The sequence below is a fragment of the Pagrus major genome, chromosome 13, assembly GCF_040436345.1.
Source record: "Pagrus major chromosome 13, Pma_NU_1.0".
NCBI classification, from domain to species: Eukaryota; Metazoa; Chordata; class Actinopteri; order Spariformes; family Sparidae; genus Pagrus; species Pagrus major.
In genome coordinates, this window is record NC_133227.1 from 7,602,707 (window position 1) to 7,616,451 (window position 13,745).

A 13,745-nucleotide genomic window follows, 5' to 3' on the forward strand; every position below is an offset into this window, starting at 1 on the left:
ACGATTTCTTCTCCTTTGCATCATCTGCATGGCTGGCCTCGTATAGCGTGATTTGCAGTGTGCAGGGAACAAACACATGCACGCATCAGTGAAACTATAGATGCATTCCTGCAACACCCAGTGATTCATCTTCAGCTGGCCTCTCTGTTCAATTCTTCCGTTCACTTGTTCTAAAAATAAACCAGTGCATGCATAATTTCTGCTGCCTCAACATCATGTTAAGAGCAAAACCCACAGGGCAGCATCAGAGGTAAAGTCATGCATGTTTGTAGCATCAACAAATAAAGGTATGGAGTCCAGTGACATAGAAAACTAGGCTATAGTAACTTTATGTTTTGTATCCTTACTTGATTTAGTTATCTAATAAACTCAAACTAACCAATTATTCAAAAACCATGATAAAAAGAAATCACTTAAAGGATAAGTTTACACAAAAATGAATATTCAGTGTTTACCTAGCAATGCCAGAAAGTCAGAAGTTCTGTAGAGCACATTTCTACAAATTAAGTAGAAATATTGTTTTGAAGCGTAAATAACAGAAAAAAAACACAAGATCCCACATTGATTTGAAAAGACATTATTCATTTACAATGCGATTAAGCTCATCTACCCACTTTAGACAGGGTGCGTGCGCTAACACTTTTAAATATATCTTCTCACATTAAATTTGGAGTTTAGGGCTTCCAGAGACTTGGATTATGGCAAACAAGCTTTATGGAGCAGTTTTATGTTTTTTTCCCCTTTTGGTTGATCCAGCCCCCATCTACTTCAGTTTAGGAGAATGCTGCAATGCTGTGTTAAGCTCCAGAAATGTTTAGTGGACTACGAAACTTCACCCAACTTTCCATCACCATAGGGGTGAGTAGATAATAACTACATTTTCATTTTTGGGTGAACTTTCCCTTTAACAAACTATGGAAACCACCATTACAAATTTAATATAACTTTTCACTGGTTGTCTGTTTCATATTGATTTTCAAATACTTCGTATAGTTTATAAGGCACTACATGGCCTTGCACCAGACTACATCATGCAAATGCTTTTTTAAAATCAACTTTTATATGCAATATTTTACCTTCATCGTTATTTTCATGGCTTGTTTTTATCTTTTCCGTTTTTATTCTAACTATTCATTTTATTTCAACTGGTACGCATTAGTCTCTCCACTTTTGTCTTATTAATATCCCATGGTTATTAACTCTCTGAATTGCATTTTGATTTATTTGAAAAGTGCTATATAAATAAAGTTTGATTGACTGATCAACAATTACAGAACACAACTCAGCAACAGCATGAAATAAAAACAGAATCCAAAGCGTGACATGACAGCGCAAGTGCCTTTTATTTGGGACTAAGAACATAAAAAGCAAACTGTGCCATCCATACATCTGACTTTAACACATTACTTTGTTAACCAATGTGTGGCCGTTTCTACAAAATAAACCAAACTGTTGAGCTTTAAATAAACAAGTAGAAAATGTTTTGTGAATCCATGTGGGAGCATTTCAGGGTAAAGGAGCATCAGCTGGACAGCATCACATTCAGTCGTCCTCATCGAAGTCCTTCTTGCCCTGCGGGGGTTTGGGTCCTCCTGCTGGTTTAGCCATGATGATCTTAAAAGGAGAAAAAACAGCAGTCAGTCATTTTCTGAGTCGAAAACAAGGGCACCGAGATCCATGCAGCAGCAGGCTGTGGGCTCTGAGGGAAGGAGAGTCTCAACTTCAACACCAAGATTCTCCAAAAACACACACATGCTCAGAGTTGTTATGCAAACATTTCACAAACTGTCTTCCTCCTAAACCAGAGTTGCTCTCCAGAATTTAATGATCCAGGAACATTATGAACCAACAGGTTAAAGAAGACGCCTACTTCATCTGTCAGAATAAAAATAAAAAAACTTCAAATATTAATGTTTCAGGAATGAGTGAAACATTAAACGGGTAGTTCAGCCCAAAGTCAGAAATACATGTTTTTCCTCTAACACCCTGCAAAATCTCTTTTGCTCAGTTATTGGACTATATTTTCAAAGCAAAAGAGGTGATTTAAATTTCTACAGTTACCAAAGAAGGCCATTCATGTTGATTAAATATTCATGACATCATGTATGTACAGATGACAAAGTTTTGATCTTCATATTTACTGTGACATCAAAAATATATGGTAGTATCGCTAAGACCTATAATGTAGTCTGAGCAGTTTTACATCCCCTCGGTGCAAATCAAGGGAACGGGCGGTGGAAGCTCTTGTCGAGCGATGGAGGTGTAATAATCTGACTTTACTCTTAACTGAGGGAACTCCAGACTCCAGCTTTGTCTCTGATTAAGTGGAATGGCTTCATAGTGATTGGAGTACATCTTACTTAAAATTGGCTTTCAGACAACAAAGCCACCTCAGACTTCAGAGCCTCAGATTTCATCCCAATTACATGTTCTCCTTTTATTAAATCACATGACATGCAACACTTTTAAATTCTGCACTTGCCTGAGGACGTCCACTGCAAAGAAAAGAGTTCATGAGTGCATGCAGCATGCTATCAAACAACACTGTCCGTTTGTGCAAGTTTAAGTGATTTAGTTTGCTTGCTGTCAGTGAAACACCTGGTAGTGTTAAAAAACCTGAAAAGTGTCTCAATCTGCTGCAGTGAGTTCTGTATCACACCCAGTGTTAGTAGTGACCAAACATTTCACACAACTTCAGTGTCCTGTGAGCCAGTGAGTCAAAAACACACACTCATTCCAGGACCTACTGACTGAGGGGGTGTGTGTGTACGAACGCCCTCTAATGAGTATCAAATTTGTCGGGCTCTTCGCTCCAATCGTCCTTGTCCCAGTGGCCTCTCTGCTTGGGAGCTCTGGGTCCCCCTGCAGCCTTAGCCATGATGATCTGCGTTGCACATGTATACACACACACTGACGTTAACTACCTGGAGACTATTTGTTTCATTAGGACTCTTCAAGAACACTAAATTTCAGAATAACATTAGACATTCATAATGTGATTTTTTTCTTATGAAGTCTTTTCTTGTCTCTTGTGTGGACCCCTGGAAGAATAGTTGTTACCATGGTAATGGAGATCTTAAATAAATAAAAATGACAAAGAACACAAAATATTTGCTTTTTTGTGGCTGCTCCTGATGATCTGTGTGTCATGAGTATTTGTGTACACACCTGGTCGACCCTCAGTACTGTGATGGCAGCGTTGGTGGCCAGTTTGATGCCCCAGTGTTTGACAAGGTACGGCTCCAGAATGCCAGCCTCAAGCATGTCCTTCACATCGGGTGCTTCTGCCTAAAGACGACATTACACCCACGCAATCAGTCATCAGAGCCAAACAGACACATGGAGCTCAACACATCCCAAAACAAAACACAGTAGGTTAAGGTTAAGAGAAAACTGAGAGGTGGTGTGAATTTTTGTACTTAGCCTCAAGCTAATGTGCATGATTAAGCAAAACAGGATATATTTTTGCATCTTAAATGTCACTATGGACTCTTAATGATTCACCATTTCTAAAATGCCTCAGTAACCATAATAAAAACAACAGACATATGAAGAATCTTTTGGTCTCAGCTGTTAAGCAGACTGCAATTAAGAGTCAATTAAGAGAATAACATGAGCTAGATTCAATATAACTCTTCAATCATTCAGGTATTCTTGTGAACACATACACACCTCAATGTCGAAGCCCATGTTTTTGTTGCCCTCATGATGTGCAGAGTACATTTTAGAGATGAGCTCGCTCGCCTTCACACCAGAGTTCTCAGCCAGTGCACGGGGCAAAGACTCAAAGGCTTCAGCAAACTTTTTAATAGCATACTGCTCCAGACCCGGGCAGGACTAGAGAGAAAAAACACAAGGTCATGTTTCTGCAAATTATCAACCAGTGATGCAGTAAAGACAAAAAACAAGCAAAACAAAAGGAGAAGCATTAGTCTGTATCTGGGGCACTTGAGTTAATGTGCTCAAATCTGCATACCTCTCCATATGAGGTGAGCTGTTTGGCTAGTTCAATCTCAGTGGCTCCGGCTCCAGGGATCAGTCGTTTGTCCTGCAGACAGTGAAGAATTCAGAAATTGTATCAACAAATCTTTATAGTTAGACAACTTCAAATAAGTGGTCCTTGAGAGAAATCCATCCATTCAGGATTAAAAGAGATACTTTCCAATTTTTTTATTGGCAGATATTTGAATTCAAATCTCTTACATTCGTGTTGACTTACCCTGACCAGAACCTTGAAGGTGTTGACTGCATCATCGACAGCTCTCTCAATGTCATCCATCAGGTTATCAGTGGAGCCTCTGATCACCACCGTTGAGATGGCACCGTCCTCTTTCTCTGTTGTTTCAGACGACACAATACGTTAAGCCGAAATCTCATATTGTGGAAAGATCAGGTTTAAAATGAAGACTCACAGGACTGGATCAAAGAGTGATTTACCATGTTTGAAGACCACCACCTGAGTGTCCCCGACCTCTGTCAGGTACACATTGTCACAGTGACCCATCTCCTCTGGAGTTGGAGCCGTCTACAAAGCAGAAAAACAATAATAACACATGATATAATGCTCTTTTTAAATTATAGTTAATATTCCTGATGTGAACCAAACATGATGACACTCACCATCCTGGGCAGTGCAATAGCTCCCACAGTCTTACATAACCTCCTGAGGTCCCACTTGGAGTTAAGCCTGATGGGGGAAAAACAAGTTTTTTAGGGCTGGGATGTACACCAGCATAAAACGTATACAACCATAAATAATTTGCATTACTATTACATTAAATAGAATTATCAAGGTTCATACAGTGAAATTCCAGTACTTTCAAGGTACCTAAACCAATTTACAGACCATCAAAGCCTTCATCATCACATCTCAGTTGTTACTATTAATGTAATTGTGAAAATTAAACATCTCCCATGCTAACCTGAACTAGTGTCAGTCATACAGGGTGGTGGTGTGTACTTTAGCCACTTTGCAACAACACTGCCAATAACATTGGCATCTATCTCCTACCCATTTAGTTCAAACTATATGCTTTTGGTGGAAGAAATTTTCATGAAAGGTTTCATTTTGAAGCAGAAAACTCTCTTGTCCTCGCTCCGATCACGTAATTCGATTACCAGAGGTAATCCGATCTTACCTGACAACCATGAGCTGGTATTTGTTGGCGTAGTGCAGCGCCATGTCCGCCACTTTCCCTCCAGTTACTATGACGTTGGCACCAGCCTCCTTGATGGCCTTCACCTGAGCCTCCATCATATCCTCCTCTCCCTTACTGAAGTCCATGAGCTCCTGTGCATTATTTATCAGCACTGTGCCCTACAAAACAGAAAAGGATGATTTTTAGCTCCAAAATCATTACCTTTAATGATGGGTCTGTTATTATAATGTCCCAGTAAGTCATGACAGTGAGCCAACATGCACAATGTCAGGACCATGAAACGGAAGCAGCTAATTGCAATTCAGCCGTTAATTTGTCAATGTCAATGAAAAAGATCTTTAATTTCAGGACATTCTGCAGCAACTTAACCATGTAGATAGCTTAAAAAAACGTCAACAAATAAATTCAAACTAATAATATTTTAAATCGTTCTTTATCCAAATCCTTAAAAGTAGCATACAGGAAATATGTCTCAATACTTTCTTAGTTTGTTCAGTTTTACAAACTATAAAGCCTGTGTCTCCTCTCTTTGGAGAGGTTTCGGTTAAGAGACAGATTATTTGTGTTAGGTCACATGTTTATGGGACACCACAGTATATCAGAGAACTGAATTTAAGCTTCATTTCCTTTCGTTCTTGCTTATCAGACTTCTCTCAAGCATCAAAGAAAGACTTAGCATTCATTACCTTTGTCTCTGTCACTGTGCAGTCAAAGGGGCAGGAGTAGACAGCGATCTTGGCGTCTTTAACTGATGTGACGTCTCCCTCTGCCTCCTTCTTAAACACCATGCCGTGCAGCATGGAGGACGCAGTCACACCGCAACCCTGAAAACAGCACGTACTTTAATTTAGAGGCCAACAACACACATGTAGACAAAGAATATTCAGTGGATAACGCTGCTCACCAAAATCTTGCACACTCTGACGTTATCAACGTTGAAGTTGCCAGACTCTGGGAAGATGGACACTGTAGCATAAACCAGTAAAGAAAGTCAGAAATACAAAATAAATATTACAATCAAGTAAATCATCTTTGACAGCTCTAGTTTGGTTCAGGTAGTCCGGATTGCTGACTCACCGCAGGCCTGTGCAATGAGGTTGGCGAGGAAGTCTTCGTTGCCGTACTGTTTACTGATGACTGCTGTACGGATGAGAGATGTCACCTCCTTGACATCATGGAGGTTGTTGGCTGAGGAACACACGCAGTCTGGCAGGATTTCCTGGGCCTTTTTACATGCCATCTCATAGCCTTCAATCACCTGTTACAAAAAAGAAAAAGGTAACTGAGCAAAATGCTGATTTGTTTGAATATAATCTATGTTTTACATAGGAGTGTAGTACTTTAGGTTACTCCAACAAAAGAAGATGATGATCAGTGAGATCATCTGTTTACCTCTGACACAGACAGACCCATCCTGAGCAGCTCTTCAGCCAGCTCCAGCAGAGCTCCGGCAAACACCAGGACAAAGTTCGTACCATCTCCAACCTCCTGCTCTTGCATGTGGGATGCCATCACAATCATTTTGGCTGCTGGGTGCTGCACCTATAAAGCATGATGACATTCAAGGAAAATGGTTATAGATCCTCTTTTTAAAAATCAATTATGTATGTTGAGCAGACACGGTCCTCACCTCGAGCTCTCTGAGGATCGTTGCAGCGTCGTTGGTGACAAACAGCTTCTCCAAGTGGTTGATGACCATTTTGTTCATACCTGAAGGGAAACAGTGTCACAGTTTAGCCATCACCGCATTTGTTTTCTCTACATTTTTAAGGATCGGAGCACAAATAAAGACTTCATACAAAGGAGACTGCTTACCGTTTGGCCCATAGGCGGTGCGTGTGGTCTGAGAAAGCTCCTTACAAGCTCTGATGTTACGAAAGACTGCCTCTTCAAGCCCTGAATAGTGCTGCATGAGAGAAAAAACATTACTCAACTGCTCTGATTTTTAGTCATTAGTGTACATGTCAGATAAATAGTTATTGGTGTTCTGAATTGTAACTTATGGAAAGCAAATTATACCCAAAGATGTTCATGTGTTTAACAATAATATCATGGGGATGTGAGCTGTAATGACCATATATGGACAACAAATTAAACTAACTGTTTGCTTCACCAACAGTTGTAAGATGAGTTTAAACATCTAAGCTAACCCAAAACAGGAAGCATCAGCATCTCTAGGCAGAGAGGCACAGCCAGGATGACAATCAAAACCTCAGCTCTGACAGTTAGCTGAACGCTAACTGGGTGTGACGACTGTCTGGCAGTCGGTTATCAATGCAGCTACAACACTGCAGACTTGTTGAAGTGGTAGAGGGGGAGTGAAAAGACGTAGAAACCAGCCTAGAGTCCATCTGAACAGCCCCGGGTCCAGCAGCTCCGAGCGGCCTGGCTGCCTTCTAGAACTCTCCCACATGACTGTGAATGAGCGTGCTAACTCAGGGGCTAATGCTAGCTAGCATGCTAGTTCACAACCAAACGTTCAAAGCTCCCAAACTACTCCAACACACTGATTTAACCTCACCTTGGCGCCATCCTTCAACATTTGGGCAAAGCCCGGAGCTTTGGGAACGTGGAGAGCCATTTTCCGATGTAAAGCAGCCCCGGTATCTTGGAGAAGGTAGCCGCGGCGTGGTTCAGCTCTGGGTACAAAGCCGGAGAGACAGAGGAGGAGCGATATCAGCGAGGCGTGGGGCTGGAGACGGGTAACTACAAGGGACAAACCGAGCGAAACTCGCGTCACCTGTAATGACCAATACTCACGACTTGGGGGAGCTGTTGACTTTATAAATAGATAGATCCAAAAAAGGTCATCAGAAATGTGACACTTGTTTAACTTACATACTTCAGAGGCTTTTTTACTACCATGTAAAATACTACCATGTAATCCATATGCTCGTAGAAAGAAAAAAACATCTTAAATAAATAATCATTTAAAAAAATTAATTAATTTGGATCATGAAGATGAAAAATAAAACAAATTGACAAAAAATAAAACACCTGTTCTCTTTGAAAAATTCCTTAAAGAGTTTGAAGCTATGCAATAGCAATATAAATGCATCATTATAAAAACTACATTTGTTTTTAATGTCTAATAATTCAAAGAAATATAGATGTTACTAGTAATACATAACTTATATGGCCTTATATGTGTCCCAAACACAGTAAAAGTAAAAAAGTACACATTAAAAGCTTCAGAACACAGCAATGAAAGTAAAAGTGCTCACTATAAAAAATAGACCCAGTACAAGTGTTAGGTTATAGATATATACCACTGGATTATAATTGAGGCATCTTGAAGATGCAAGAAGCATTTTACTTCTGTAGCTAGTCACTGTGTGTGTCAACAATGTGTCATTATAAACTGTTCATGCACTTTAAAAAAAAGTTTATATCTTAAATGTAACTATAGTTGTCAAATGCATTAAGTTTCACAAAAAGCAAGTAAATATAATTAAGTGCAAGTTCCTCACAATTGTCACATGGCTTGGGAAAATATACTTATTTACTCTAAACATTACAATGTTCACAATGAAGTACTGCATGTGATATACTTTTTTTATCTATCTTATCAACCAGCTTATTTGACATAGATATTTTTTTTAAATGTATGTTTAACCAAACAATCTGTTGTTAATGTATCTTTTGGAATGTAAACGATAAATGAAAAACACGGTAGCAGTACTTTCATACTGACAAACTAGAAAAAAAAAGCAAAGAACCCAAACAACCCTGCTCTATCACATTATTTTACCCTACAATTAACTCATATTTGAAGGATTCTGTGGAGACATACTGAATAATAATAAAAAATAATAGCATCCACATCATTCAATTTGAGACAAGAAAACATGTTACAGTAGCAAGTGACATTAGTGATAATGCTAACAGAAAGGTATTTTATTACCAAACAAAAAACACAAGACTTTTGGGTTGTTGAAGCTTACAGGTTTTATTGTGTAATTTTTTGTTCACATTTTTTCGGTGTCTCCCTTCCTCTTTCTTACCGCAGAGGAGGGGGTACCAATACATTGAAATGACAGAGAGGAGAGGAGTGTTTTGCTTCATTGGGGGCAGTTAGTTTGACAGTCACTACGCTAATAACCTGCTGGATATAGCTTTATGACATCATTATCGATGTCATCAGGTAATGAGTCATTACATCTTCCCCCATCACATTATCAAATGATTTATGTGTACAGCATTGGTGCATGAATCATCCACAGGCCATTAAAAGTGCCATGCTCCGTCCCAATCAAATCCTGCCTCAGCTATATGTATAAAAAAAGTCCCCTTTCATAGAAAATACAATTTACAATTTGGCATAATCACATGACATTAAAAAAACTTATAAAAAATGTTAGTAACAATATTGCATACATATAAAATAGAGGAGACTGCATCTCCCCTTCGTCAGTAAATTTAGTGTCAGTTCTGCAGATACAATTTGGTCTCATTCAGCGTTTCTTTAAAAGTACATTTCAGAAACTAGCAAAAAGTTTCTATGCAGAGAGCAAGAATACAAACTATAAAATTAGTATTATGAAAATGTTACTAAAACATTTGGTTGTAGCAGCTATGACAGGTACATACACCATGATATAGAAATCCCTTTGGTAGCTACAATGAGGATATTTAACCCACAACTAGCTAACCTGAGACGTGTAAACACACGAGAAATACTTGAGTATTGCTAATTACACACAGTATAGATATAAAGAAGACAAGCTGTCATGTAACAATCTCCCAGAATTATGACAACACTACGTGTAAATGTAACAGTAATACCTCGATTATAATAGACATGGCTACAGAAGGTCCTGTGTTTGACATACACACATGCATGTAGCTCAGTTGGGTTTGCGAATAGTGTTCACAGCTGTGTGAGCCCAAGCTCCCACTGTGTTTGAGAGGTTCGTGGCTCGACGTGTGAGGTTTGAGCGACTGAGTTTACCACTGGGGTCCAACTTTCTCATTACTGCTCCTCCAGAACGATCCTTTGTCCTGGTTCTGCAAGGAGAGATAGAGCAACACTTATTAAACAAAATAGGTATCTGCTGCCGTACCACCTGACTACGGGGCAGCTTTTTTCCCCTCAGGCTGCGAGACCCCTCAATTCATCCTCTGCACGCCATTCTATAAGATAGTTTTTTGTTTTTCTTATGTAGCACAAAGGGACTTAAACTACGTTCTACAACCTTGGTGTTGTAAAATGACTAATAAATTAACCTTAACAATTACTGTAGAAAGCATCAACAGAGAGACTTGAGACTTAAACACTGCGTTTATAATAATGGAAAAATGGACAATAAGCCGCATTTCGGTTATGAAAAGGTGTTAAGATTTTTAAGACTGTTAAAACTGTGCCATATTTATCAGCATTATTAAATTCTATTTATTCATTGAATTTTTGATAGCATAATTTCACATTTCAAAGGCGTTTCCAAGACTAGTATGAAGAAAGTACTTAAGAGTGGAGAAGCGACAGGATGAATCAATATGTAAAGCAAAGGGTAGTAAAGGAGGATGGAAATATGAGGCTGACAGAGAAGAGCGGCATCCTTTGCTTGGACAATGCAGGTTATTCAGTCATAAAAGAGCGGCTTCTCATTGCACCGGGTCAGAGACTCACAGTTTCATACACACAGCAGGACATGCATCGACGTACAGACACCAGGCAAGCTCTGCCATGCTCTTTCATGTCAAAAAATTAGTTACACTCAGACCATATGTTTCCACAACTCATCCTGTTTAGGAAGCATAATGTTTTTGGATTTACCTTCTTCCCTACTCCACAATTAGGGAATAGTTGAACCGCCTGTTGTAGGAGGAAAGCAAACGTGTTTTAATTCCCAAAGGACGAGCTTTTCATATAGCGAAAGAAAGCAGTTGGCTGCATGTCATGTACACTGATAACGGACGAGGTCACTGTCCATGTGCCTTTCCGCCTCTAACAATGTATCTCCTTATGGGCTGGTCCAGACCACGAGTCAACATTTTGAATGTCAACACAGGAAGTGATGTAAATATAATCTCTCTCAACGAATTTTTGTCATTTCATCTGGCTCCAATTCCCACACCCATGCTCGTTCCCCCTGCTGTCTCCCCCTCATCCGAATACCACAAACACAGACCCAGTTTCAAACCGACCCGAGAAGAATGTATGAGGGGGGAGGGGAAGGAAGTCTAGGGCCTCTTCAAGCTGGGCTGCAGATTGGGATTCTTTGGGTGGGAGGGTGAAGAGGGCTTCCATGCGCCTCTGAGGTCTCCTCTATGCAGAATATGTTTGTAAAAGGAAATGGACTGATGGCTTCCTCAAACACACACAACACTCATATTCACGTACGTCACACACATGCTTTCATTCATGCACTCACAACTAGAAAAAACTTCTGACTGGTAGTAATAAATCAAGTGATCAATACAATGAAAATGAAGATGCTTTACCTGTCATCTCTCCCAATTAAGTCATCAAAGGCCCTGGACAGATGTTTGAGCCTCCTCATTCCACTGGACACAGACTCCAAATCTTGATCAAACTTTCTGTTACAGCAGAGAAACAGACATTCAGACCAGAGTAAACCACAGAAAAAACAGTCGCTAACAAAGAATAAATTCTGAATAACATCTCTCAGCTCTAAATAATAGAAAACTTACAGTCTCTGGTTCTGTGTGTTGGGGGAGGCGAAGGGACTTCGTAACGCAGCCATGCGGACCAGCTGCCTCCTTCCTCCTCCTGTTTTCACCCCCCGTATGCCAGCCTCAGGAGTCCTTCGCCCCCTGGAGCCTGGGGTACGTCCGGGTGTGACCGTTGATCTGGGGGTGCGTCTGGGTGTTGCAGCTCGACCGGGCGTACGTCTTGGGGTGCGGGACTTCGAGGCACCAGCTTCTTCCCCATCACACGTCCGACCTGGGGTTTCTACCAAACACTCCTCACGCGAAAACTCTCTCTGTATCCTCTGGAGAAAGAAGAACAAAAATTGCTTGATTGTCATGCATTTATATATACATTAAAAAAAAATACTGAGGAATACACATGTAGGTATCCAGACACAAATGAGTCTACCTGATACACTCCACTGATGGAGTTGCGAGCACCACGAGTGAGTTTGCGGACTGGGTTGGGTTTTGGTTTTGGTTGCTCCTTTGCCGTTTCCCAAGTCGGATTCTCTGGGAGGGAGTTGGCCTGGACGGATCGCAGTGGGAGCCGCTTGCGAAGTGACATTCGCAGAGAGTTAAGTGACGACGAGGAGCGAAGCTTGCGGAAACGGTCTGGGGCCTCTGGGGAGCTCTCCGCCCCGTCAGACTCATCCAGGACTGTATGTTGCCGCCAGACTCCCACCACAGCTCTACCAACACCGTTCATCACTGAAGACTGACTGAGCTTACCTGCAAGAGGGGAGTGGAGGGGAAACAGAACAGCAGAGCATGTATTATGATAAAATGTATCTTTAATTAGCTTTTAAAAATAGATGTGTGGGGGGAATAAAAGATAACTGTCAAACTGTATTGCAGCAGATAATAAATAACCAATACTTTTGATAATCAAGTAATCATTTAAGTCATTCATTGAGCTCAAATCTCTGCTTTGAGCTTCTCAATTTAAGGATTTACTGGTTTCTCTTTTTCTATGATTGTATATTGAAAATCTGAGTTTTGGACTTTTGGTTAGATAAAACAAGCTCTTCAGCGCTTCAATCATATTCAGCTCCAAGAAATTATGATGGGCCCTTCCTGGCATTATACGACTTGATAAAACCGTCGATGATGGTAACATTTTTAGTTGCAGCTGGAAATAAGAGATAACTCCAACACAGGATTCAATTCAAATAAAATGAGCAGTTTGGACATTCAAAATAAAACACAAGATAACAATGCCACACACAAGGTAGTGTAGAAGTGAGTAAAACGGACACAAACAAGTCTTAACTCTTTACAATCTTGAGCTACTTTAAGTGTAACTGGTATTTTCAAGACATTACTTCACTATATTCTATTACTGACCAGAAATGTGAAGTGTTTATACACAAAGGACGGTAAATAAAGGCACAAATGACCCGTGTACTCAGGCAGCAGTTAATCGTGCTAGTGAAAGCTCCGTGACTATTGTTTGACCAGGATTTCGTGCTTTGTATGCTGCCCTACCCTGTTTTACTACTAACTTACTGCCGTGGTAACGTTATGGCTCCAGCCTGAGGAGCAAATACATGTTAGCAGTGATTTATCACCTAAGCGCCAACTGGAAAACGATAATGAACTCACTGAAGTCACTTAGACGTCTTCAAACGGTACCATTACCAATAAAAGGCCTGCCACTACCAGTGATAAGCAATAAAGAGAGAGCTGTGCCCCTGAACGCACCGTTAGCTCATCTGCAGTAACAGCTTCAGCTAACTTAACAACACCGGTTTACGTAAAATTAAGTCTACGTTAAAAACTTTAAAAAAAGACAAAACAAGAGCGGCTGAAACAATCTATCGTGCCAGTGGCTTACCTTTAAGAGTGTGCAGTGTAAATGTGTCTCTCCTCTCTGTTTCAGACGTCTGTCGCTGTGGTTTCTTTCTTTCACTGTTTGAATTTGGCGGTGGA

At 40.3% G+C, this 13,745-nt stretch overlaps 2 protein-coding genes across 4 annotated transcripts; both read right to left on the reverse strand.

The window, feature by feature from the left end:
- Window positions 1–1,319: 1,319 nt before the first annotated feature.
- cct8 (chaperonin containing TCP1, subunit 8 (theta)) lies at window positions 1,320–7,833 on the reverse strand. 3 transcript variants are annotated; one of them, XM_073479357.1, is made up of 16 exons: window positions 7,681–7,819; window positions 6,975–7,065; window positions 6,790–6,869; window positions 6,552–6,701; window positions 6,237–6,417; window positions 6,064–6,125; window positions 5,846–5,983; window positions 5,139–5,317; window positions 4,621–4,687; window positions 4,438–4,525; window positions 4,220–4,335; window positions 3,977–4,048; window positions 3,673–3,837; window positions 3,169–3,288; window positions 2,748–2,884; window positions 1,320–1,614 (listed from the first exon to the last, which is right to left on the reverse strand). In XM_073479357.1, the coding sequence occupies exons 1-15, from the start codon at window positions 7,738–7,740 to the stop codon at window positions 2,780–2,782; spliced, it is 1,674 nt and encodes a 557-aa protein (XP_073335458.1). In that variant the 5' UTR covers window positions 7,741–7,819; the 3' UTR covers window positions 1,320–1,614; window positions 2,748–2,779. The 3 variants fall into 3 exon arrangements, with proteins under 3 accessions (XP_073335458.1, XP_073335456.1, XP_073335457.1); XM_073479355.1 differs by having other exon boundaries at window positions 2,752–2,884; window positions 7,681–7,817; XM_073479356.1 differs by lacking the exon at window positions 2,748–2,884 and having other exon boundaries at window positions 7,681–7,833.
- Window positions 7,834–9,082: 1,249 nt separating this feature from the next.
- On the reverse strand, window positions 9,083–13,745 carry LOC141007480 (uncharacterized). Its single transcript, XM_073479843.1, has 5 exons — window positions 13,651–13,745; window positions 12,223–12,545; window positions 11,814–12,115; window positions 11,604–11,699; window positions 9,083–10,166 (listed from the first exon to the last, which is right to left on the reverse strand). The coding sequence occupies exons 2-5, from the start codon at window positions 12,520–12,522 to the stop codon at window positions 10,007–10,009; spliced, it is 858 nt and encodes a 285-aa protein (XP_073335944.1). The 5' UTR covers window positions 12,523–12,545; window positions 13,651–13,745; the 3' UTR covers window positions 9,083–10,006.